The sequence below is a fragment of the Chlorocebus sabaeus genome, chromosome 21 (genome assembly GCF_047675955.1).
Source record: "Chlorocebus sabaeus isolate Y175 chromosome 21, mChlSab1.0.hap1, whole genome shotgun sequence".
Classification (NCBI taxonomy): domain Eukaryota; kingdom Metazoa; phylum Chordata; class Mammalia; order Primates; family Cercopithecidae; genus Chlorocebus; species Chlorocebus sabaeus.
In genome coordinates, this window is record NC_132924.1 from 121,149,101 (window position 1) to 121,174,208 (window position 25,108).

Below are 25,108 nucleotides of genomic sequence, written 5' to 3' on the forward strand. Positions count from 1 at the left end.
TAATGGTACTCATTAAACTCAAGAAATGAGTATCTGTTACATGACTAGGCTGATCAGGGTGTGAGTTAACCTGATTTTCTTGTTTTCTTCCCACAGGGAATTATTGGAATGCCGCCTCTTTCCCAAACCCATCCTCCTACCTGCATTTCTCTACCTTCCAAGGGGAAACTAGCGCTGACATTTCTTTCTACTTCAAAACATTGACCCCCTGGGGAGTGTTTCTTGAAAATATGGGAAAGGAAGATTTCATCAAGCTGGAGCTGAAGTGTGAGTATTAAGTTCCTTGTCAACTCCTGGCGAGCCACTTTCATCACCTCAGGGTGGTCCGGGCCCTGATTTTGATTCAAACGAGAAAGGTTTCCTTTGTTCCAACAGCAGGACTAGAGGGGGACACACAAGCCTGAGTGTGGGCCCCCAACCTCAGTCCCTGTCCTTGGGATGCTCTCAGGGAAGCAGGTGCATCCAGATTCTCAAGCAGTTATTCAAGAAGATGAGAGAGAACACACTGCCCTCAGAATGTGGGAGAGGAAGGTTTATTTACAGCTTCATGTCTTGTGTGGCTCTTTTCCAAAGAGACGGAGTCAAAAGTAGATGAGGGGTGTGTGCCTTGACCTGAGGAGCAGGGAGTGAGGGAAATCGTGTCAAGGAAGACAGGAATGATAACTAGTGACATCCGCTTGAGTTCAGGAGGCTGCAGAGACCACAGGACTGGGTGATTCCATGACACAGAGTCTGCAGGTTCCCTAAAGAGGACTCACACCTGCACACCCTCTACAAGTGAGTTCTGGATGTCATGTACTTAGCCAAAGATACAGAGACAAAAGAGGCAGAGCTAGAGAGGATGCTGCTTAGCTCAGCTCACCAGCCTTGGAGCAAACACCATAAGGGGGCATTCAGGCTTGGGGAGCTCCGTCGGTGGAAGGTGGGGGTTTGCTGCACAAGACTTAAGTGCAATGCTTGCCCTATCTGGACCCTTTAATCATCAGGGCCCCAATTCAGCTTTTGGAAGTTACAGTCCCCTGACTTCTAGGCTAGTTGATTATTTGCAAATGTTGAACTCCATTGGCTGTGAGAGTCAGGGAGACCACAGATCAACTACAAGGATGAGGCCAGGCTATGTCCCCTGTCCCTTTGCAAAACCTCAGCCTTACGCTCAGCATATCAAAAAGTCTCTCTTCCCCAAGTCTGTCCCATTTAACTGACTGCTTATGTTCCTGGGTCTTTTCTGAGATTAATCCCAAATCCATTTCCCATTTCTGCTGAAATGCTGTTGGATTCACAGTAGCATTCTCAGGTTCAATTCCACACCGTCAGGTAAATTGCTTAATCTCTTTGAATCCTAATTTTCTGATTTATAAAAAAGAAATGCTAATTTGTGGGGTTGTGAGAATAGAATTTAGATATTCATAAAGCATTTATTTCAGTGTCTAGTAGTTATTGTAATTATCATCTTCCAAGGATGCTCATGGCGGATCTGATCTGAGCCACGTCTGATTGAAAGGGAGACTGAGGCTATCCTGGTCCTAGAATTAAATTTAATTAATTAACTAAAATCCCCCCTTTACTGAATTACGGATAAGAATAATTGAAAGGGGATTCTCGCTTCCCTCAGTTAAAATTAACTAACTGAATCAAACTATTTTCTGACTTCTACATAAGTCGGATCAAATTTTAGAAAGATTTTGTGGCCACAAAAGAAAATTACCAGTTCTATATTTGAGTGGTTCTATAAGTTTCTATAAAAGTACATGGATTCCCCCATCTTTATTTTATGTCCTCATATTTTCTAAAGCCACGCCTGGGTGGGAAGGAACACAAACCAGATAGAGGGAGAGCAGGTGTTTCCATTTGGCCTTCTAATTTCTTCTTCTTTTCTCTTTTTTCTGAGACAGGGTCTTACTCTGTCAGTAAGAGTAAGGCTGGAGTGCAGTGGCGCAATCATGGTTCGCTGCAACCTCGAATTCCCAGGATCAGGTGATCCTCCCACCTCAGCCTCCCAAGCAGCTGGGACTACAGGTGTGTGGCACCACACTTGGCTAATTTTTGTGCTTTTTGTCATTGCGGGGTCTTGCCATGTCAGCCAGTCTGGTCGCAAACCCCTGGGCTCAGGCAATGTGACTGCTTTGACCTCCCAAAGTGCTGGGATTACAAGTATGAGCCACTGCACCAGGCCACTAATTTCTAATTTTGAAAAATCTTTAGAGCTGTCTTCAGAGTTTTCCAGGTCTTTCCACAGTATTAAAACCATGTGGCCCAGGTTGAATTACAGCCTCCTTCTGTCGTTTACCTTCCTTTCACTGTGTCCTTTACTCTGGGCCAAAACATATGAAAGGTTCGAGACACAGATTCGAGCCTCCGATCTTTCCTCAGAGCCCCTGAATCTACTAATAACCAGCGAGGCTGGAAGGACCTTTTCATGATCCCCAAATGGTACATATTAGATGCCATCATTATATATCATCTCCATCAGGGTTCAAAGGAGCCTCATGGAAAGGGAGGCAGACTTCTGTATTTAAGAAAAACTACAAAGTAAACAAGAAGTGGCGCTTTCATGAAGAACATGCAGAAAAAAATGGCCATGTTGGAGATTTGTTGCCGTCTCACCGATCATACTTTTTCTTTTTTTTTTTTTCTTTTTTTTTTTTTTTTTTTTGAGACGGAATCTCACTCTGTCACCCAGGCTAGAGTGCAGTGGCGCGATCTCAGCTCATTGCAACCTCCACCCCCTGGATTCAAGCAATTCTCCTGCCTCAGCCTCCCGAATAGCTGGGATTACAGGCGCCCGCCACTGTGCCAGGCTAATTTTTGTATTTTTAGTAGAGACGGGGTTTCACCATCTTGGCCAGGAGGGTCTTGATCTCCTGACCTCGTGATCTACCCACATTGGCCCCGCAAAGTGCTGGGATTACAGGTGTGAACCACTACGCCTGGCCACTGATCACACTTTTTCAGTCAGACACTTTGCCGTCAGGATTCCTGAGACGTTAGGTAGAGAATTCTCTCAGGCCCACTTCCCTGTGCTGAGAAATCACTCTGCAAGCCTAATTGTTTCCACAGCAGTGGCGGGCTACCAGAGGGGCCTCAGGAAACGTTGATTCTGAAGTTAAAGTCTTCAGAACTGTCTCTGTGTTTTCCCTTTTCCTTGTTAGGCCTTCTGATCCCTTTCTGACAGGAATTCACATTTTGTTTCTCTGAGCGTGTCTCAAAGGAATTTTGTCACAGTTCATGACTACATATTGCTTTCCAGAATAACAGTTCTGTTAATTAATTACATTGTGCCCTTCTGTCAAGAGTGGAAGATTCTTGACTCAGAAAACAGTGAGTCGGTGTACAATAAGTTAATGAGATACCATCAGCATCTTATGCACAAGTAGAAAAACACAGAGATAAAATTTGGGCAATCGCACTCATTAGCCTGCTTTAATGGTAACATTTTAACCTTATACTTCATGTATTTACTATTAGTATTTATTCGTTCATTCAATGAGTGTTTACTGAGTATCTACTATGTCCCAGGTACAGTGCTAGTGCTGAGGGAATTTAGTCAAATCGAGTGTGATTTATTTCCCTCAAAGATCTTTCTGTTTGTTTTAGAAAGCAGGCAAGCAACTCAGGAGTTATGGTAATAACAAAAATAGCTCAGCTTCATTCCAACTGTCAGACCTCATTCCAGGCATTTTACGTGAATCATCTCACACTCCTAACCACCCTGTGAAGTGCATACTACCATTCACATCTCCGTTTTACAAACGAGGAAACTGAGGCACAGCATGAGTAAGTTGCCTGAACAGGATCATATAGTGAGGAAGTGGCAGAGCTGGGGTTTGACCCCAAACATTCTGTATCTGTCCCAAAGTCCTTGCTGTTAACCTAAAAGCACACTGCCTCACAGAACAGACATCGAGAAAGTGACCGGGAGCACCGAGGGGAATATTTAAACCTGACTGGCACGACAAGGAGCACCTCCCAGGGATGGAATGCTTTAATTAAATGTTGACGGATAAGTAGAAGTCAGTCAGGTGAAGAAGGTGGGGGAAGAACAGGAGCCAGGGAAAAAAGGAAGTTTCAGGATAACACCAAATGAACAAAGGTGTCGGGGACTGAACCGAAGGACCCAAGAGGGGACAGGTGCAGTAGGGAGGGGAGGGGCCAGCAATTGCAAGGAGGGCAGGGATGAGCACACAATGTAGTCTGCCTGGGGGAACAGCTTGCTCGACTTGACCCTGAAGGTTATGGAGAGCCAGGGCATAACTTGATCAGGTTTGCATTCACCAGAGAAAAGGCTGGAAGCCAGACAAGTGGCCATGGGAGCCTCTGTTAACATAGAGGCAGAATGCATAGAAAGAGAGGAAGACAGCGATGAAGCATTGTAGATATGAAAGATCCTTCATTGAGCTGAGATCACACCACTGCACTCCAGCCTGGGCGACAGAGTGAGACTACGTCTCAAAAAAAAAAAAGAAAGAAAGAAAAAGAAAAAAGAAAGATCCTTAAGAGATAGATTCCAGAGACATTCAACAAATACTGGTGAGAGTTAAGTGGACAGGAAGATCCTAGAATGAAACCGATGTTTCTGGTTTTGATGTTGTGTGAGTGGGGCACTTTTCATGAAGGAGTTTGACATTCAAGAGAAAAATACAAATTGCATTCTGGATATTTTGAGACTAAGTCCCTGCGGGCTATAGGAGGATCTAATCAAGTGGACACATCTAGAGGATGCTGAATGGACAAAAGTCCAGAACCCAACAGAGAGATCTCAGAAACTCAGTTTAGGAGTCATCATCACTTAGAGGATCAGGAAATAAGCATTCAGTACCCTCAGCATGGATGAGATTGCCCAAAACAAATGTGTAGAGAGAGGAAGCAAGATGTGCAAGAAAGACAACCAGCTGGGCGCAGTGGCTCACACCTGTCATCCCAGCACTTTGGGAGGCTGAAGGGGGAGGATCACTTGAGCCCAAAAGTTCAAGACCAGCCTGGGCAACATGGTGAAACGCTATCTCTACAAAAATAAAAATAAAACATTAGCCAGGCATGGTTGCCTGCACCTGTAGTCCCTTAGCCTCCTTCCCAGAGGCTGAGGCAGGAGGATCCCTTGAGCCCAAGAATTTGAGGCAGTAGTGAGCTATGATCACACAGCTGCACCTCCTAACCTGAGCAACAGAGCAAGACCCCATGGAAGGGAGGGAGGGAGGGGAAAGAAAGAGAGGAGAAAGAGAGAGAAGGAAGGAAGGAAGGAAGGAAGGAAGGAAGGAAGGAAGGAAGGAAGGAAGGAAGGAAGGAAGGAAGGGAGGGAGGGAGGGAGGGAGGGAGGGAGGGAGGGAGGGAGGGAGGGAGGGAGGGAGGGAGGGAGGGAGGAAGGAAGGAGAAAGAAAAGGAAAAGCTTTCCAAGTGCCAGGCCCTGTTCTGAAGCTTTTGTAGGTATTAACTTTTTTATGTTACACACCAAGTTTTATACACATTTTACAGCTAAGGAAATGGGAGCATATAGTTGACACTGCCAACTCCAGATATGGTGTTTTTGATCATTAAAATAAGTAAATTACAATGATAGGCACAAAGTGTTATGAACATTCAGCGGAGAGGTATATGACCTATCCTGGGAATGAAGGGGAAGATGAGGGAATGCTTCAGTTGGGTCATAAAGAGCAGGCAAAAGAGTTAGAGGAAGGAATGGGGAAAAGAATTCTAGGAGGAAGAGGCAATGCGAACAAAAATACAGGAATAGGGAGCGTGATGGGCGTTCGGGAAACTGCAAGTGTTTTGTATTGTTAGAGTGTGAAGTATGACACGGGCAATGAAGATTTGGGGGCAAGTCTCAGATCTGCTTCTAAATATATGGTCATCTAAACATTCAACTAGTATTTATTGAGTACCTGCTCTGTGTGTACCTAAAATGAACATAAGAAGAAGACATGGCCCCAGGGGAGGCACACACCATCTAGTGGGAGAGCCTGGTAATCTCTCTCTATCTCTGTCTCTCTCTCTCTCTCTCTCTCTCTCTCTCTCTCTCTCTCTCTCTCTCTCTCTCTCTCTTTAGGTTCAGGGGTAAATGTGCAGGTTTGTTACATAGGCAAATTGCATGTCATAGGGGTTTGATGTACAGATTATTTTGTCACCCAAGTAATAAGCATAGTACCTGATAGGTAGGTAGTTTTTCCATCCTCTCCCTCCTCCTGCCCTCCACCCTCAGTACACGTATCCATGCATACTCAATGTTTAGCTTCCACTTATAGGTGAGAACATGCAATATTTGGTTTTCTGTTCCTGTATTAGTTCACTCAGGATTATGGCCCCCAGCTTCATCTATGTTGCTGCAAAGGACATTATCTCATTCTTATTTATGGCTGTGTAGTATTCCATGATGTATATGTACCACATTTTCTTTATTTGAGACTAGTAATCTCTGTTATTATAAAACCATATATATGTATATATATATGGTTTGGTTTTGGTTTTTTTTTTTTTTTTTTTTTTTTTTTTTTTTGACAGATTCTCGCTCACTCTGCCAGCTAGGCTAGAGTGCAGTGGCACAATCTTGGCTCACTGCAACCTCTGCCTCCCGGGTTCAAGCAATTCTCCTGCCTCTGCTTCCCAAGTAGCTGGTATCACAGGTGTGTGCCACTACACTTGGCTGATTTTTTGTATTTTTAGTAGAGACAGAGTTTCACCATGTTGGCCAGGCTGGTCTCGAATTCCTGACTTCAAGTGATCTGCCTGCCTCTACCTCCCAAAGTACTGCGTTTACAGGTGTAAGCCACCACCCACAGCCGGCCTATAAAACAGTATTTTAGATAGGATAATATTAGAGGTGCAAGCAATATGCTGTGGCTACTTAGATGAGGCAACATTTACTTCTGATTCAAGGAGAAAAGTTTTCTTGAAGATGCTAACATTTTAACAGAGCCACAAAATAAATGGAAAAGGAAGTTTCAGGCTCAGAATGCCAAAGGATAAAAGCACAGTGTCATAGATGGCATGAACACATCAAAAAGGTGTGGCTCCATCATACACCCTTGCTGCGAGGGTTATGGAACATTGGTTACCATTATATCTCCAGGGCCACCATAATGCCTGGCACCTGGTAGGAACTGAATAAGCGTTTGTTGAATGAATGAAATGAATGAATGAGGTGCTAGTCTGAATGGAGAGCCCCGGAAAATCTAGGTGGAGAAGGAGATCACCACGACTGAGGTGCTGGTGATCCAAATATAGACAAGGAATAATATGTGGAAAGGCGGAAGGACAGGTCACAGTTGGTGAAATTTTTGAATTCAGGATTTCACAGGAAAGCAGTTTGGGTGATAAGAAGAATGAAAATTGAAATGGAATTTTGTAGGTTGTATCAAAAGGCTGCAGAGAAAATCAGGGCACTGGGAGGCCAGAGTGTTGTTGAGTTGTCACCTATGTCACTGTTGAGGTCATCACTGGTGAAAACCAGAGGTGAAATGGACAGGGAATCCATGACCCAAATTTTACTGTCCCGGGTTTCAAACAGTGACCACAATGTGAACGGGGAGAGGATGAATCATAGGTGGACGCGTTGCCGTTTGAAGACTTTGAAGCCATAAGGGTGGAAGAAGCACGGAGAAGGGAAGGATGGGCCAACTGTTCGCCCGGCCCCAAGATATGGACCACTCAGAAAAGGGGTCACAATTCTAAGGGTTGTAAGTTAGGTTCCCCTTAGGGTGGACTGCAGTCAGAGGAAGGAAGTGTTTGAAGGTGTTTAATAATATAACAAATAGTGACCATACAGTCTTTATTTTTGTTTAACAATTTAGAAGAGATTTTAGGTTGGGCACAGTGGCACTTGCCTGTAATCCCAGCACTGTGGGAGGCCAAGGTGGGCAGATTGCTTGAGCTCAGGAGTTCAAGACCAGCCTGGCCAACATGGCGAAACTCCGTTTCTACTAAAAATACAAAAATTAGCCGAGTGTGGTGGCACACACCTGTAATCCCAGCTACTCGGGAGGCTGAGGCACGAGGATCACTTGAACCCAGGAGGCTGAGATTGCACCACTGCACTCCAGCCTAGGCGACAGAGCAAGAATCTATCTCAAAATAAATAAATAAATAAATAAATAAGATTTTAGAAGACATTTGTGAAGGGGATTTTTGGAGGGAAATTTTGAAGGAAAAGCTCACTGAGGAGGTAGCATTCAAGAAAAGCAACCAGAAACTGTTGTAATACTTTAACATAAGCTTCCATGTTGCCCAAGTTTGAGCTTTTTCAAGTATCAGGATAACTTGGAGGAAGTATTTGCATTTAGCAGACATATCTCCACAAAAATGTGGAGGCAGTGGCCTAATGTCCTACTAATCTTAGGAAAGAATATGAAGGAAAAACTTTCGTTTTCAAGATGCAGCCTTCTGCAATATACATGCTCAAGAAAATCAGAAGAAAATATTCTGCAATACACAGAAACTGACGAGTCTGAAGAAGTAAACTAATGGCAATTTATCTTCCAATATTTCAAAAGTGAACTTTTTATTTATTTATTTATTTTTATTATACTTTAAGTTCTAGGGTACATGTGCACAACGTGCAGATTTGTCACATATGTATACATGTGCCATGTTGGTGTGCTGCACCTGTTAACTCGTCATTTACATTAGGTATATCTCCTAATGCTGTCCCTATCCCCTACCCCCTCCCCACAATAGGATCCAGTGTGTGACGTTCCCCTTCCTGTGTCCAAGTGATCTCATTCAATTCCCACCTATGAGTGAGAACATGCGGTATTTAGTTTTCTGTTCTTGTGATAGTTTGCTGAGAATGATGGTTTCCAGCTGCATCCATGTCCCTACAAAAGACACGAACTCATCCTTTTTAATGGCTGCGTAGTATTTCATGGTGTATATGTGCCACATTTTCTTAATCCAATCTGTCACTGATGGACATTTTGGTCATTCCAAGTCTTTGCTATTGTGAATAGTGCCGCAATAAACATATGTGTGCATGTGTCTTTATAGCAGCATGACTTATAATCCTTTGGGTATATACCCAGTAATGGGATGGCTGGGTCAAATGGTATTTCTAGTTCTAGATCCTTGAGGAATTGCCACACTGTTTTCCACAATGGTTGAACTAGTTTACAGTCCCACCAACAGTGTAAAAGTGTTCCTATTTCTCCACATCCTCTCCGGCACCTGTTGTTTCCTGATTTTTTTAATGATCGCCATTCTAACTGGTATGAGATGGTATCTCATTGTGGTTTTGATTTGCATTTCTCTGATGCCTAGTGATGATGAGCATTTTTTCATGTGTCTGTTGGCTGTATGAATGTCTTCTTTTGAGAAGTGTCTGTTCATATCCTTTGCCCACATTTTGATGGGGTTGTTTTTTTCTTGTAAATTTGTTTGAGTCCTTTATAGGTTCTGGATATTAGCCCTTTGTCAGATGAGTAGATTGCAAAAATTTTCTCCCATTCTGTAGGTTGCCTGTTCACTCTGATGGTAGTTTCTTTTGCTGTGCAGAAGCTCTTTAGTTTAATTAGATCCCATTTGTCAATTTTGGCTTTTGTTGCCATTGCTTTTGGTGTTTTAGACATGAAGTCCTTGCCCATGCCTGTGTCCTGAATGATATTACCTAGGTTAGAACTTTTTATTTTTAAACAGTTTCACTCTTGTAGATGTGAAGAATGTCTAATTCCACTTTACTGGGCTGTTGTGCTGTTGGAGTGTTATTTAGGATGTTTTAAAAAATATATTGTTTTTTATTAGTACAAATCAGGTGATAGCATGTGGATTTTTCATATATATATATAATTGTATATAATGAATATATAATTCATATATATATATATATAATTTATTTATTTAGAGGCAGAGTCTCGCTGTCGCCCAGGCTGGAGTGCAGTGGTGCAATCTCGGCTCACCGCAACTTTCACCTTCTAGACTTAAGTGATCCTCCCACCTCAGCCTCCCAAGTAGCTGGTACCACAGGTGCATGCCACCACACTTGGTTAATTTTTGTATTTTTTGTGGAGACAGGGTTTCACCATATTCCTTAGGCTGGTCTCAAACCCTGAACTCAAGCGATCCACCCGCCTCAGCCTCCCAAAATGCTGGGATTACAATCGTGAGCCACCATGCCGGGTCTCTGGATTTTTCTTTTTAATTAGCCAAGCCAACTTGGGTTATCAACATGGATATAGGAAGACTTTTAGTGTTTCTACTACTTTGCAAGTCTAATTATGGTTTCAATTTGTATTCAACATTTGGGATCTGAAAAATGACTCTGACTTGGTCATTACTATACATAAGAAAAAAAATTATTCTCTCCCCAAAAATAAAATTTGAAGACCTGAATATTTAATAACAACACTTGTGATTTAAAACAAAGTTCTCTAACTTCTCGATATAAACCTTTGATTTGAATTACAGACCAAAAAGAAGTTTTATAGACCAAAAATAAATGTAAACTAAAGATGAAATTTGTGCTATATTAAAGCTTTTCATGGCAGGGTGCAGTGGCTCACACCTGTAATCCCAGCACTTTGGGAGACCAAGGCTGGCAGATCATGAGGTCAGGAGATCGAGGCCATCCTGGCTAACACAGTGAAACCCCGTTTCTACTAAAAATACAAAAAAAAAAAAATTAGCCGGGCTTGGTGGTGGGCGGGCTGTAGTCCCAGCTGCTCGGGAGGCTAAGGCAGGAGAATGGCGTGAACCCGGGAGGCGGAGCTTGCAGTGAGCTGAGATCGTGCCACTGCACTCCAGCCCAGGTAACACAGTGAGACTCCGTCTCAAAAAACCAAAAAAAAGAAAGGTTTTCATATAATAGCTTTTTGTTCTTACTAAGTATTAAAAGATATATAAATAATTGGTAAATCAATTTGGATTAAATTTATCCAGATTTCTTTGCCAAATACACTGAAGGGACAGTTATTTGAAGGTACAGTAGAGGTATCCTAGAGTTATGAGGATGGATTTTAGAATTGAATATCTTCTGGATATAAAAATATTTCAAGTTACTTTAGAATTTACTGGTCCACTCATGTCCTGATCTGGAAATTTCCAGAGTGGACTGAGAATTCCTCCTAAGCTGGCCAGACAGAGTGACATCTTTCTATGGATTCTAGGGTTCTGCCTCTGTCCCACCACTCTTCAGAGGTGGCTTTGGAAGACCACCCAGGCCTCCTGACCAGCCCTCTCACGTGGCAGCTCCTGTGGGTGCTACATAACCCCAGTCTCTCCACATTGCCTTTCCTCCCCATCGTGGGGATGGTGAGCTCGCTCTGTTGGCACTTCCTGGTACCAGGAAGGATTCTTCCTTTTGAAGTTACAACTGCTTTCTTGGTAAGAATTCCTTTGCCTTGGGCCCAGATCCTGGATTCCAAGTAACCAAGGGCAGGCTACTACCAGTCACACCCAAAGAGATAGCTTGTCCTTCCGCTGGGACTCAACTTCTGCTTTGGAAACCAGCTGAAGTCCAGGACATAGGCTCCCCAAGACCTCACTAGAGATCTGGTGTCCTTAGACTCTCCCTATTAAACTCCAGCTTATTTACGTATTCAAGGGCATTTTAGGACAATAAAAAGAAAGTAAACATCAGAGGCAGGATTCCCTCAAAGACATTACATTGTACATACATGACAGTATGTCCTGATTTCTTTCATGCGATGCTTGAAAATAAACCAAAGTAATCCACATAGATTACTGCAGAGAAGCCAGAATAGTAACTCTTCCTGGGGATAGCTGATGTCGACTAGGAAGGTGTGCAAAGGAACTTTTTGGGTGGTAGAAATATTCTTTATCTTAATGCAAGGAATGATTGCATATGTAAAAATATGTCCAGCTGTGCATTAAGATATGCACATTTTACCGTGTATAAATTACAGTTGAATGGAAAAGTAGAAAAAGAGAAAACCTCTGCTCTGAGAAAACCTTGAATGATAAAAAAGTTAATAAAACACTCAATTTTTCAACTAGACTGAGAGAGACCAGGATTCTAACCTGACTGACCATAGACCAGTCCTTGAACCTCTCCAGACTTTATCATGTCCACTTGTAAAACAAGAAGGTTGAACAAGATGGTATTTAAGGTCTCGTCTACCATTAACAATTCTGCAAACCTGTCGGAGACCATCAGCATCCAGTGTGCCTTACCACCTCCCAACATAAGTGAACTCATAGCCAAGCAGCACCTTAACTTTTCATGCCAGAGTTCTCAGTTCTCCTAAAGATGATGTGGGGAGGGATATGCCACAATAAAACACATCTGCTTCGAGTAATTCCAGTCAGCATACATGCTTTCACCAAATGTAGTCAGGAGATCTCCCAACATTATTGCCACCTAGTTGTAAATGCTAATTAAGGAGCCACCAGAATGGCCCATGATACCTCAAACTCAACATATCCAAATTGAAATCCATCATTTTCACCCAGAAGCCCCCTCCTGTGGCTCCCACTTAGTTAATGTCATGGCCATCTCCTTCGTTATTCAAATTAGAAAACTCAATGTCCTATTTAAAGTTTTACTAACCTCCCCATAGGGAGTAGACTGTTTATCTTGATGGAACACTGCATTTTTCATATAAAGAAATGCTATTCTTCCTGTAAGCCATCATACCAGAACAATGCCAAAGAAAGTATCAATTCCAACTAGTCATAAAAGGCAGCTGGAACATAGATGCGAAAATAGCAAAATCACCCCAAACGTCTCTACCTCCCAGGATGGCTTTGCTAGTTGAAATCCCTGGATTCTGGATTCAGACAGGCTCATAATTTGACTCCCCCACTCCAGTCCCTCTCTCCTGATATCCACCCTCCCTAGTGAGGCCAAATTTCTACAGATCTGGTCCAGTTACTCCTTTCCTTACAGACCACATGATTCTCCCTGTGCCTTATAAGACAAAGTACAAGCCCAAGCTTGGTAAGTGATTTATAGCTTAACTTAATTTTTAAAGTTTTTTTTCCTCCACTCCATACAAGCTTTGCCCCTCACCCACCAACACCATGTGCCAGAACTTCAGCTATGTCCAGCTACTGGTATTCCCTGGACACCACTACAGTTTCCTAAGACTGACTGTGTCTCTGCCTGTTCCATAATTGCTTCCCCTTCATTGAAATCCTGCCCACACAAAATATTTTTTATCATTTTTGCATCTTGATTTATAATATAAAACATAAATAAGACAGAAGTCTTCATTTCCCTAAAACTGCCAACATTTTTACAAGACAATTCATTAGGTGCCTTGCCTGGAAAGTAGCAGGCATCCTCATTAGTCAGCATCTTCACATAGCATTTGTCTGAATGGAGTAGTTTATCATTACTCCAAAGACATGCTGAAGTTTCATTAAAATTTTTTGATGTAATTTGTCTTCTATCTCACTCTCTTGGATTCTAATGTTTTCTTTTTTTTTTTTTTTTTGAGACGGAGTCTCGCTCTGTTGCCCAGGCTGGAGTGCAGTGGCGCGATCTCAGCTCACGACAACCTCTGCCTCCCGGGTTCAAGCAATTCTCCTGCCTCAGCCACCCAAGTAGCTAGGACTACAGGCACAGGCTCACGACACCACGTCTGGCTAATTTCTGTATTTTTATTAGAGACGGGGTTTCACTATGTTGGCCAGGATGATCTCAAACTCCTGAACTCATGATCTGCCTGCCTTGGCCTACCAAAGTGCTGGGATTACAGGCATAAGCCACTGTGCCCTGCCAATGATTTCCGTATTATTTACTGTCTGTGGTAGTTCATGAAACCTTTCCCTTCTAATAGATGGCATATTAAAGTGTCAAAAAACAGCTAGAATTGGCTTGCCTATGACCGCCTATAAGACAACAGGCCCTCTAAGAGAAGAAATCAAAGAAGCTTGAATTCACACATTCTGAGACAGATGGAAGAAAGAGTATGCTATTATTGCATGATAATGAACACACAGATTAATGAGAAAAGCAGAAATACATATGAAAAGTTTAAATTATAATACGGTTAGAGACTTTCCATCTGCCATTCTAGGAGCTAACAGTATCTCTATAGGTTTGATATTTTTATAAAAACAAATGCTTCAAGAAAAGAGTTAACAGTCAGTCAGTGTGTGTTGCTAATGCTGGAGAATTGATTCAACTAAGGATGACACTTGGGACCAATTAATTCAAAGCTGGCTTTTCCTATATATATTTTTAAAAAAAAGTAGATACAATAAATCAGGGAGTAGAGCTTCATTTAAATATAGTGAGGGACTGGGATAGATTACTTGAAAAATCTCAGAACCAAAGGATGTCTCAAAAGGCCAAAGACAACTATAAGTAAAACAAGTGCTAGATTTCTATAAGCTATCAAACACTGAAATCAAAACCACGTAAGAAAACACTGGCCAATTGGATGTAAGAAAACACTGGCCAATTGGATGTAAGAAAACACTGGCCAATTGGATGTCAACTGGAAAATTTATACAAAGTTTGTTAATTTGTACTTGTATCCCCTCAATCTATAAAAATTTTGCAACAAGAAATAAAAACAGTTTGTTATAAATGAAAATTTTCAGGGAGTTATCTTTCTCAAGATGCATTTTGCTGAAATTACAAGACAATTTTTAATAGCAGTCAAGTAGAAACCTTGAGGAGAAATGGGGAAACATAAAGACTTAGGTGAAATCTTATACAGGAGTAGGGTCATAGTAAAAACACATCTTCTTACTTTAAAAAAAAAAAAAGGACATTTCTATTTCTTTCGTATTGCTGTTTTACCTTTAATGTTTTAATTTTTTTTTTTAGTTTAGGTACTTCTCAATTTACAAGGGGATTGTGTTCTAGAAGTTTCTGATCTAGTCATTCAGAACCTGAAATGTATTTTAATGTACACACTGCTTTGTACATAGCACTCACATTCCATAGCTAACCATAAAGAGATCTGCTGTTGCTGTAGTTGAGTGTTGATTCAAGCTGCACAGGACAGGCTGAGGTCATAAGAGAGTTAGGAATATTATGTAATCTTCTTTAAAAATAAGATAGTTGCTAAACCCAATAAAACCCCAGGTTTCTGCAGCCATATGACAGTCTAATATGCATGCTATGGCCGATCATGGTGGCTCACGCCTGTAGTCCAACACTTTGGAAGGCCGAAGTGGGCAGATCGCCTGAGGCCAGGAGATTGAGACCAGCTTGTCCAACATGGTGAAACCCTGTCTCTACTAAAAATACAAAAATTAGCCAGGTGTGGTGGCAGGTGCCTGTAATCTCAGCTACTCAGGAGGCTGAGGCAGGAGAATCGCTTGAACCGGGGAGGCGGAGGTTGCAGTGAGCTGAGATCGCACCACTGCACTCCTGCCTAGGTAACAGAATGAGAATCTGTCTTAAATAAAATAACAATAATAATATGCATGCTATGCTCTAGTCCATGAAGACCTTCCACACAGTGATTTAGAGATTCAGACTCCTTTTCTCTGTGGTTTCACCATCTTCTAGAGCCCGGGAAGTCTAGTTGGCAAAGAGAGAAAGGGAGGATGGAGAAGCATTCTGTCTTCTTGACCATGCTGAACCAGAGTGAACACATTCCTCTGCCCTCCTCCCTTTGGTAAGAGCTAGTCACATGTCTCCACCTGGATGCACAGGGACCAGGAAGGCAGCTACTGGCTGGATAGCAGCTTTGCAGGGGTGATGATGAAAAGGGGAAAGAAACTTTCCGTGAACAATTAGTGGTCTGTCTCACAAGTACTTTGACACCAAAAAGGAGTAAACTTTAAAGACACCAAGGTGGGTTTCCAGGAGATGCAACATTTGATTTGCATTGAAGGATGACAAGCAAAAATGAAATAAGGGCATTTTTCTGGAGAGAAAACAGCATAGGCAAATGCAGGTGGGGGAGGAAGACCATGCAACATGGAAGCAATTGAAAGGAGTAAAACCGAAGCCCAAGGAACACTTCAAAGATACCTCTCTCTAGAGAAATAACCCACCGCCTATCTGTTAAGAGCTTGACAAATGAAAGCTGGCTGGACCTCAGGCCTTGTCGGAAATGACTCATTTTGCTTGCCTTTGCGGATGGTGTTAAAATGATCAAATTTGGTTTTCTGCATCTCTGAGTTTGATTCCTCTGATGAGAACTGATGTGAATGCCAAATGACGTTTTATGAAGAGTGGTTGATATTTAGTATTCTACAGAGTCTTTCTGGGTAAGTGCAACCACAGCCAATGAATAATAGAAGTAGTGTATATCTGTCAAGTGTAATTATAACACTGAATTATGCTCATCCTGCATTCTGGTTCCTGTATACATTAGTTTAAACATCAGAACATGCTGGCACTTCAGACCTGTGAGGATTTTACTTTGAAAAATAGCATGCCCTTGTTTTTAGCCATTTTTAACAAGAAAAAAGAACTTACATCTTGTTCAAAATTATGTTATGGTAAAGTTTGGCCACTCTCTTTTTAAAAAAAAATCTCAAGTTTCTAAAAACAGGTAAGAAATAAGGAGGAATATTTCAATCTAGTTGTAAGTGCCCTCTAATTTTCTATATTTAAGTAAAATCTTATTCTCCACATTTTGATAAACTGATCTTTCTGATTAAATAGTTGTTACAGAATAGAGTTGCTTATAAAGTCACCAATCTTTGCCAAAGAAAGTGGAAATTATCAGATTGTAACTTTATACAAGTATTGTTTATTGTTGAATGATTTAAAAATTCAGAGCAGCAAAAAGGACAAAACAAAAATTCAGCTATAATCCCATATTCTAATATATTTAAATTATCATTTTGGTGTCTATATTTCTAAACATTTTTCTATGCATTTATATATACTTTTTTTTACAAAAATGAGATCATATGGCACATACTGTTTTATAACCTACTTTTTTATGTAAAAATACTTTAAGAACACATTTTCATGTCATTTTTCTTAAGATTCCATAACAATATATTTTTTTTCAACTGAGAGCAAGGACCATATCAGAATCTCCAAAAGGGCATGTGTAGTTTGAAAAATTGTAATTTTGTGTTTAGAAAGAAAACCCCAAAATAGCTATTGTTTTGGTAATATAACCTACAGAATATAAAGCATGGAAATGTCCTATTGGCTGGTCGGATGTTTATCTGGGATCTTCTGAGGTTTGATATTACCATTAGCCTCCTACATGGGGCATAATTAGATTACTATGTCAACAAATGGGAGCACAGATTGTGAAAGATTTTGAAATACAGTGCCTCAACTGCCAAGCGTTCCATTTAACCCACAGTCCCTTGCTGTTGGGCTTAACTTTTAAAAGATAAATTTCCACACGTTCTGATCCACTGGCTTCTTGTTACTCATTCTCAATCATAACATATGATAGCATGCTATCTATTTTAAGTATGTGGTACGCAATTGCTTTTTATCACATACTCGCATATCACAGCCTCAAGCTGCAGGGCAGCTCAAATGATGAAAATGGAAGACAGGCTGGGTGCAGCGGCTCATGCCTGTAATCCCAGCACTTTGGGAGGCTAAGGCAGGTGGATCACCTGAGGTCAGGAGCTCCAGAAAAGCCTGGTCAACATGGTGAAACCCTGTCTCTACTAAAATTTCAAGAAATAGCTGGGTGTGGTGGCAGGTACCTGTAATCCCAGCTACTCAGGAGGCTGAGGCAGGAGAATAGTTTGAACCTGGGGAGCAGAGGTTGCAGTGAGCCGAGATAGCGCCACTGCACTCTAGCCTGGGTGACAGAGCGAGAAGAGAAGAGAAGAGAGGAGAGGGGAGGGGGGGAGGGGAAGGATGGGGAAGGAAGGAGGGAGGGAGGGAGGCATGGAGGGAGGGAGGGAGGAAGGAAGGAAGGAAGGAAGGAAGGAAGGAAGGAAGGAAACCACATTGGGAAGAGAGGAAGGAAGGAAGGAAGGAAAGGAAGGAAGGAAGGAAGGAAGGAAACCACATTGGGAAGAAAGGAAGGAAGGAAGGAAGGAAGGAAACCACATTGGGAAGAGAGGAAGGAAGGAAGGAAGGAAGGAAGGAAGGAAGGAAGGAAGGAAGGAAGGAAGGAAAGGAGGGAGGGAGGGAGGGAAACAAACCACACTGGGAAGTCCAAGCAAGGATGTGCTGAGCAGGTCATATGGTTTGGATGTTTGTCCCTCCAAATTTTATGTTGAAATGTGACTCCCGATGTTGGAGGTGGGACCTAGTATACAGTGTTTGAGTCATGAGGGTGGATCCCTCATGAATGGCTTGGTGCCCCTCCCATGGTAATGAGTTCGTGTGAAATCTGTTTGTTTAAAAGAGCTTGGCACCTCCTCCTCCTCTCTCTCGCTTCCTCTTCTGCCATGTGATGTGCTGCTGCTCCTTTACCTTCCGTCATGAGTATAAGCTTCCGAGGCCCTCACTAGAAGTCGAGGCCAGCACTGTGCTTCTCATATAGCCTGCAGAGCCATGAGTCAAATAAATCTATTTTCTTTATAAATTACCCAGCCTTAAGTATTTCTTTATAGCAATGCAAAATGGACTAGTACAGCGGGACAGTACTGCTAACCCATGACCCTATCCCCAAAGCTGTTTCCATTCATTCACTTTGTTGAGAGTATGTCAAACCATCCCGGGGTGGAGGCCGGAGATGAGCTTCACCCCACCTGCAACTGTTCTCCCAATGGAGCTACTCTATAGAAAAATCATGTTCCCTTAGTTCACTAAATCATGGCAAAAGTAAATGTACTTGTTTGAACAGTGTACAAAGTAGTCCTAAAAGGGTTCTCATGTATTTTATATGCCCAGTCTTTAGGGAAGCAAAATTTTTTTTATGCAATCTATATAAGAAAGTTATATTTTCAGCTGTTATCCAAAACAAGGGAAGCGTACTCTGTGAAAAATTGTTATTATTGTTTAACAATATCCATTTCCAGAGGAATGCTTTGCTTAAGTAGAAGTTGGTGGACACACCATAAGGGATGCTGTGAAGTGATTTTTGTCATTTTTCATACATGGAAACACATGAACTCAAGGGTCTACTCAGTCTTCTACAACTTTAAAGGAGCGCTTATCCTAGGAAACTTTCAAATCTGAGATTCTGAGACCCTGTATTTTTAATATTCTATCCTTAGGTTCCTCATTTCTAATATCCATTACTAAGTAGATGATAAAGAACAAATTAATCCTAGCTTCAGAAAAACTAATAAACTAATTTAAATTGGTTATGAATCTCTTGTGATGATTCTAAGGCAAAAGGCACTTTTACAGAAGTCTTTCACACTTTAAGAAAGCTTGCTATATAGAAAGAAAGTGATTTGGTTGGGCACAGTGGCTCACACCTGTAATCCCAGCACTTTGGAAGGCTGAGGCGGCTGGATCACCTAAGGTCAGGAGTTCGAGACCAGCCTGGCCAACATGGCAAAACCCCGTATCTACTAAAAATACAAAAGAATTAGCCAGATGTGGTGCCATGTGCCTGTGGTCCCAGCTACTCAGGAGGTTGAGGCAGGAGAATCATTTAAACCTGGGAGGTGGAGGTTACAGTGAGCTGAGATCACACCATTGCATTCCAGCCTGGGCAACACAGCAAAACTCTGTCTCGAAAAAAAAAAAAAGAAAGAAAGAAAGAAAGTGGTTCTGCTTTCCTCTCAAATGTCTCTCCATTCCCATTTAAAGTCTCTGTTGATCCACAGCATAATTTTACTTTTTTCCTCCACTATTTGTCCAATACTGCAAATGCACTGTAGTTGAAGAGAATCTGGTGTTGTAATGGGAAACAGAATCAATCTCTTCTTATACTCTGAGCCTATAGCATGTAGTATATATGTCCTCATTTGGCACTTTTTAATTTTCATGACAGAGATCTTCTCTGAAGTCATATCAAGGTGATATTGAAAGGATTTGTTAGAAAGGAAACAATTTGTGGCAAAACAGAGAGAGAAAATTAGTACCTGTGATATAAACTACAGGCAGAGTCAAAACTCAGTCCACAAAAACCAGAAAACAGACGCCCCCTTGGCTGCTTTCCTTCTGATAGATTTATCTAAAGCTCTCACTAGCAGGCATGCTCCTTCCAAAGCCATAGCCTTTCATCCTCAGATGTCATCTTTGGTTTTTCCTCATTATCAGTGTCCCAATCAGGATAGCCATCCATAGCACAGTTATTTAGATGGCACAATTAATTGACTGACTTGTATGTTGTCTCCTTGTAAGCTGCAGCTTGGTCCGGGTTGACACTTGTCAGCTTTTCCCCCAATTCATGTTGTTTCGGCCTGCAGTTGCATTACCTGCTTTGGATGTCAAATTCTCCTTTCTCCTTCACCTCTCCAAAGCCATGTATTTTGATGAACCGGCTCTCTCTGACGTCACCCGAAACCAACTTAATAGATCAACCCTAGTCTTCTACCAAAGCACATTTCCTCAAGTGAGTTTTCTCCTTTTGCCGCACAACCTGAATATGGTCAGAAGAAACACTTCTTTGAAGTCCATCCCCTCCTCCATCCGCTCTCCTCTCCATCTCTGTGGGATCCTTAGGTATGAGTTTCAGGGTTTCTCTAAAGCAGCTTCTGGGTTTCCCTTTATTACAACACTCTATCTCCAGAGTCACCATCTGGGACCTTCTTCTGTTCTTCCAAAGTGGCCTCTGTCTGCCCAGTGCACCGCTGTGCTCTTTCCAAACAAGAGGGTATTTAAAGCCCAGCTGCAAGTGCTACATGGGGTACACGGGATTGTTGCCAGCCACGTATCATTTTGGAACTATTTTTGCCTTCTTTCTTTTTAAATCATATCAGTCTATTAATATTCAAGGCGTTATTCTCCAAAGGTGGTTAAATGCATAGAAAACCCTAAAATTAGAAGGGCTTTGCATTTTAAAGACAGTTTTCTGTTTTTGCATTGCCAGTGGTATCTCCCTTTTGCCTCCTTTTCTCTGTGGATGTCTTTGTTTGTGAAGTTATTTTTTAACCATAATAAAAAGCTTAAAGGCCAAAATACATAAAGAGAAATACTTCTTATACTCAAGAGGTTATCGAGATACCAGAGATTTTAAAATGAGTTCGTAACATTGATTCCTAAGCTCCAGGCATTTCCTTGAAGAATTTCCAAAAGACTTAAATTTTTCTTGCCAATGTTCATTTTCAGATGTGTTTAACACCAAGTTTTCTGGTGTGAATATGCATATATGACTCTAAAAATCTCTACATTCAGAAACTAAAACTATACTAAAAGAAAAATAGGTCATTTTTTATTTCCTTCATAATATGAAAGGCAATACAGTAGTTAGGAAAACGAAAGCTCCTTATCTAGTCATTACTGGATTTTAATGTCTCTCAGCCTCAGTTTCCTGATTAATCAGTGAGGGTGGGCTCAGAGGTTGAAGTCTCTTCACTGAAGCCTTTAGGTCTTAACATTATTTGGATTCAATCACATACTTCCTTTTTTTGAGACTGAGTCTCACTCTGTTGCCCAGGCTGCGGTGCAATGGCGTGATCTCGGCTCACTGCAACCTCTGCCTCCTGGGTTCAAGCGATTCTCCTGCCTCAGCCTCCTGAGTAGCTGGGATCACAGGCACCCTCCACCATGCCCATGCCCGGCTAATTTTTTGTATTTTTAGTAGAAATGGGGTTTCACTATGTTGGCCAGGCTGGTCTTGAACTCCTGACCTCGTGATCCACCCGTCTCGGCCTCCCAAAGTGCTGGGATTGCAGGCATGAATCACATACTTCTAAGCTGATGTGATTGTTTCTGTTTTTGCGGAGTTAGAACCAGCTGCAAATTTAGAGAGACCACATTCCCCATAAGATTGCATATGCTTCTGATACCAATTACAAGTTCAGAAGTTCCCCAAACCACCCCCAGGTTTGATAGTTCTGTAGAAGGACTCACAAAATTCACTGAAGGCTGCTATACTCATGCTGCATTATGGGTAAAGAATGCAGATGAAAAATCAGACAGTGGTAGAAGCACAGACGGCAGAGTCCAGGCAGAGTACCAGATGCTGAGTTTATAGTCAGCCTCTCTCTGTAGATTCAGGAGCACATTTCCTTCCTGGAACGGGTGTGTAACAATTTGCATAGGGTATTGCCAATGAGGGACACTTCCCTGAGCCTCCATGTTCAGAGTCTTTACTGAGACTACGTTATATGGGAACAATTGATTGCCCACATGGCTGACCTCAGTTTCCAGCCCCTGAGAAGGCTGGAGAATATAAGCCAAAGCCCCACACCCTTCATCACATTGTTGGTCAATCAGGCATGGTCAGGCCCCATCTTTTTTCTTTTTTGTTTTTTTGAGACAGAGTTTCACTCTTGTTACCCAGTCTGGAGTGCAATGGCACAATCTCGGCTCACCACAACCTCCGCCTCCCGGGTTGAAGCAATTCTCTTGCCTCAGCCTCCCAAGTAGCTGGGATTACAGGCACCTGCCACCATGCCCAGCTAATTTTGTATTTTTAGTAGAGATGGCGTTTCTCCATGTTGGTCAGGCGGGTCTCGAACTCCTGACCTCAGGTGATCCACCCACCTCAGCATCCCGAAGTGCTGGGATTACAGGGATGAGCCACCATGCCCAGCCCAGGCCCCATGTTAAATGCTGTCTGGTGTGGCCCTACCCCTAAAACACAGTGTTACACTATCTGGAATAACCCAAGGCTCCCAGGCAAATGAAGACATGCTTACCAGGCAGGCAGGACATCCCAAGGGCTTAGATATTACCTTCCCAAAGCCAAGGGCAAGGGCCAGACCTCTTGAGGGCAAGGCTAAATTCTCTATTACACAGTTTTGAAAATCTCTCTGTTGAGGACAAGAAAGCAAACATTCCTAGGACTTACTACTAGAAGGAAACCTGAAAATCCTAGTGATTTTTAAAGTAAAATTCCAGGGCCACTTGCATCAGAATCACTTGGCATTAACAAAATGCAGATTCCAGAGTCCCACCCCAAACCTACTGAATCAGATTCTCTGTAACAGAAGCATTGGAATATGCATTTTAAGCATTTTCCTCTAGCAGTTTTTTATGTAGGCCAAAACTTGAGAAATGTAATTAAGATCCAAGGTCCTTGTTCCTACAAGTAGAGTGAAACTAACATGCAATAAAGCAAAGGGAGAAAATTCTGCTTCTTATTCCACTGCTGAGTTTATCTTGGGCAAGCCATTATTCCTCAAACATCATATGTTTGAAAATAACATTTAGCTACATTTGTTTTAAACAGACATAACTAATGTAGCATGCTCTTAGACTGAGAAAATATACATTGAGTTACTTTGTGCTCTTGGGAAAGATGCTTATGGAATGCAAGATGGCACTCCATCTAGTTCAGCTGGCCTTGGGAAAATGAGTGGATTTCTCTTTTCAGAGTATCTATGTAATCATTGTTGCCCTCCTAGGCAGGAGTGTTTCTATTCATTCTTTCATTCATTCACAAATTGGTATCTACTGTGTGGCAGGCAATGTTCTCAGTGCTGAGGAAAGAACAATGAACAAAACAGAAACTGCCTCTGCCTTCGTGAGGCCAGGACCACATATCTATTATTCCAGATAGTGATACATGCCATGCAGATTTTTTAAAAATCAGGATAAAGGAGAAGGGGCAGCTGAGAGAGGAGTTTGTTATTTAACAAAGAACGTTTAGGGATGGAGTTTCTAATATGATGACTTGTGAGCCGAGAAGTAAAGGCTCAGCCAGAGTTATTTGGGTAAAGGGAACAGCAAGTTCTAAGGCCCTGGGGCAGGAGCAGTTTCAAATGTTGTGAAGGAGAAAGTCCTATGCGGTAGAATTAGAGGAAGACTAAGAGGAGTGGAAATAGATATGGCGAGTACAGACATCTCTTTCAAGGAATTTGGAAACAAAAGGGTGCATAGAAATGAAATGGTAACTTTTGAGATAGATAATGTCAAAAGACAGGTTTTATAGTCCCAGTGGTTGTTAAGAGTAGAGACATGTCAACGTGTGTGTGTGTGTGTGTGTGTGTATAACAACCCAGTTATAGAGAGAGGGCAGAATTGTCAGAGTGGTGTTCTTGAGGCAGTAGGAAGGATGGCATCCCATGTATAGGTGCAGCAGTTGGCCTCGAATTAGGAACATAGACGAATTCTTCTTTCTCCTTCTCATCTCTCTGATACCCATGGGGACCTTATTTTCAGCCTTCCTGCCTCTTATGACCCTTTCATGTTAAATAAATTCTTTTATCTTCTGATGCACAGTCAGTATTTCATTCACACAAAAAAATACAGGAAACAAAAAAGATATTCATAACACTGCTCGCCATAGAGTGAGGCTGAAATATCTGTTCTACTAATTACCAGTTTTGTTGTATGAGTCAAACGAGATTTATTGTACAGAAGATCTCCCTGGAGGCTGCCATCCCTCAAACCTTATTTTAGAATGGAATAAACAAATCATTATCCAAACTAAACAGTGTTAGCTGGTCTGCCCATCATGCTCACGCCGTATAACTTTCCTTCTCTTTTCTCTCATTCTGTTCTGTATTGAATGAATGACCAAATGTTTTCTGCTACTTCAACTGAAACTGTGGTCTAATGTCTAAATGCTCCCTCACCTGCTGAGAAAACTTAAAGCCAAAAAAAAAAAAAAAAAAAAAAAAAAAACCTGGTATTGGTCAGTTGTTAAATTTATCACTCAATATATTAAGCCTGGAGTGATTTGTTGAGTTAGAATGAGAGCAAATACTGCCACCTGCTGGAATTAAACTTGGAAGGGGAAGCGTGAACATGCCAAGAGCTCTCCACGGTTTTGTCCCAATCATTACTTTAAGCCTTTCAGATGAAGTCATGAGCCTGCTTTATTCAATAGTAATTTCTTCCACCTATATTCTTTTCTGATGGCGATATGCCACCTTGTGTATTTCTCTTTTAGTATTTCTCTTTTCTCCCTGTAATGATTCAGTATCTAAAATTACGATTAAGACCAGCTGTATTTCATTTTGTTTCTCTTACAATCTCTTGAAAAATTATAGAACGTTGCAATTCGAAAGAATCTTAGAGGTTCTCCGTAGTTTCAGACACATTTTGGACACAGGAACTTTTGGGAAACTATGGATATAATCCTCCCTTTGGACCTCAAACCGAGGCCTGAAGAGTGAAAAGCAAAAAGACCAAACAGCTAAGGCTCTCCATCAGTTAAGATGCTTTCAGCTACAATAAAAATGCCTTGAGCAATAACCTAAGAGCATATCTCACGTAAGAAATCCTAAGGTGGCTCAGGGATTAATTTAAAAGTTG

General features: G+C 41.7%; 1 protein-coding gene across 1 annotated transcript in view; it reads left to right on the plus strand.

Moving 5' to 3' along the window:
* Positions 1 to 25,108, plus strand: part of CNTNAP2 (contactin associated protein 2) — a 2,242,274-nt gene that overhangs the window by 1,942,905 nt on the left and 274,261 nt on the right. Inside the window, exon 16 of the mRNA XM_073009464.1 lies at positions 97 to 267. Within this exon, the coding sequence (XP_072865565.1) occupies positions 97 to 267 (171 nt within the window). The remainder of the gene's footprint in view (positions 1 to 96; positions 268 to 25,108) is intronic.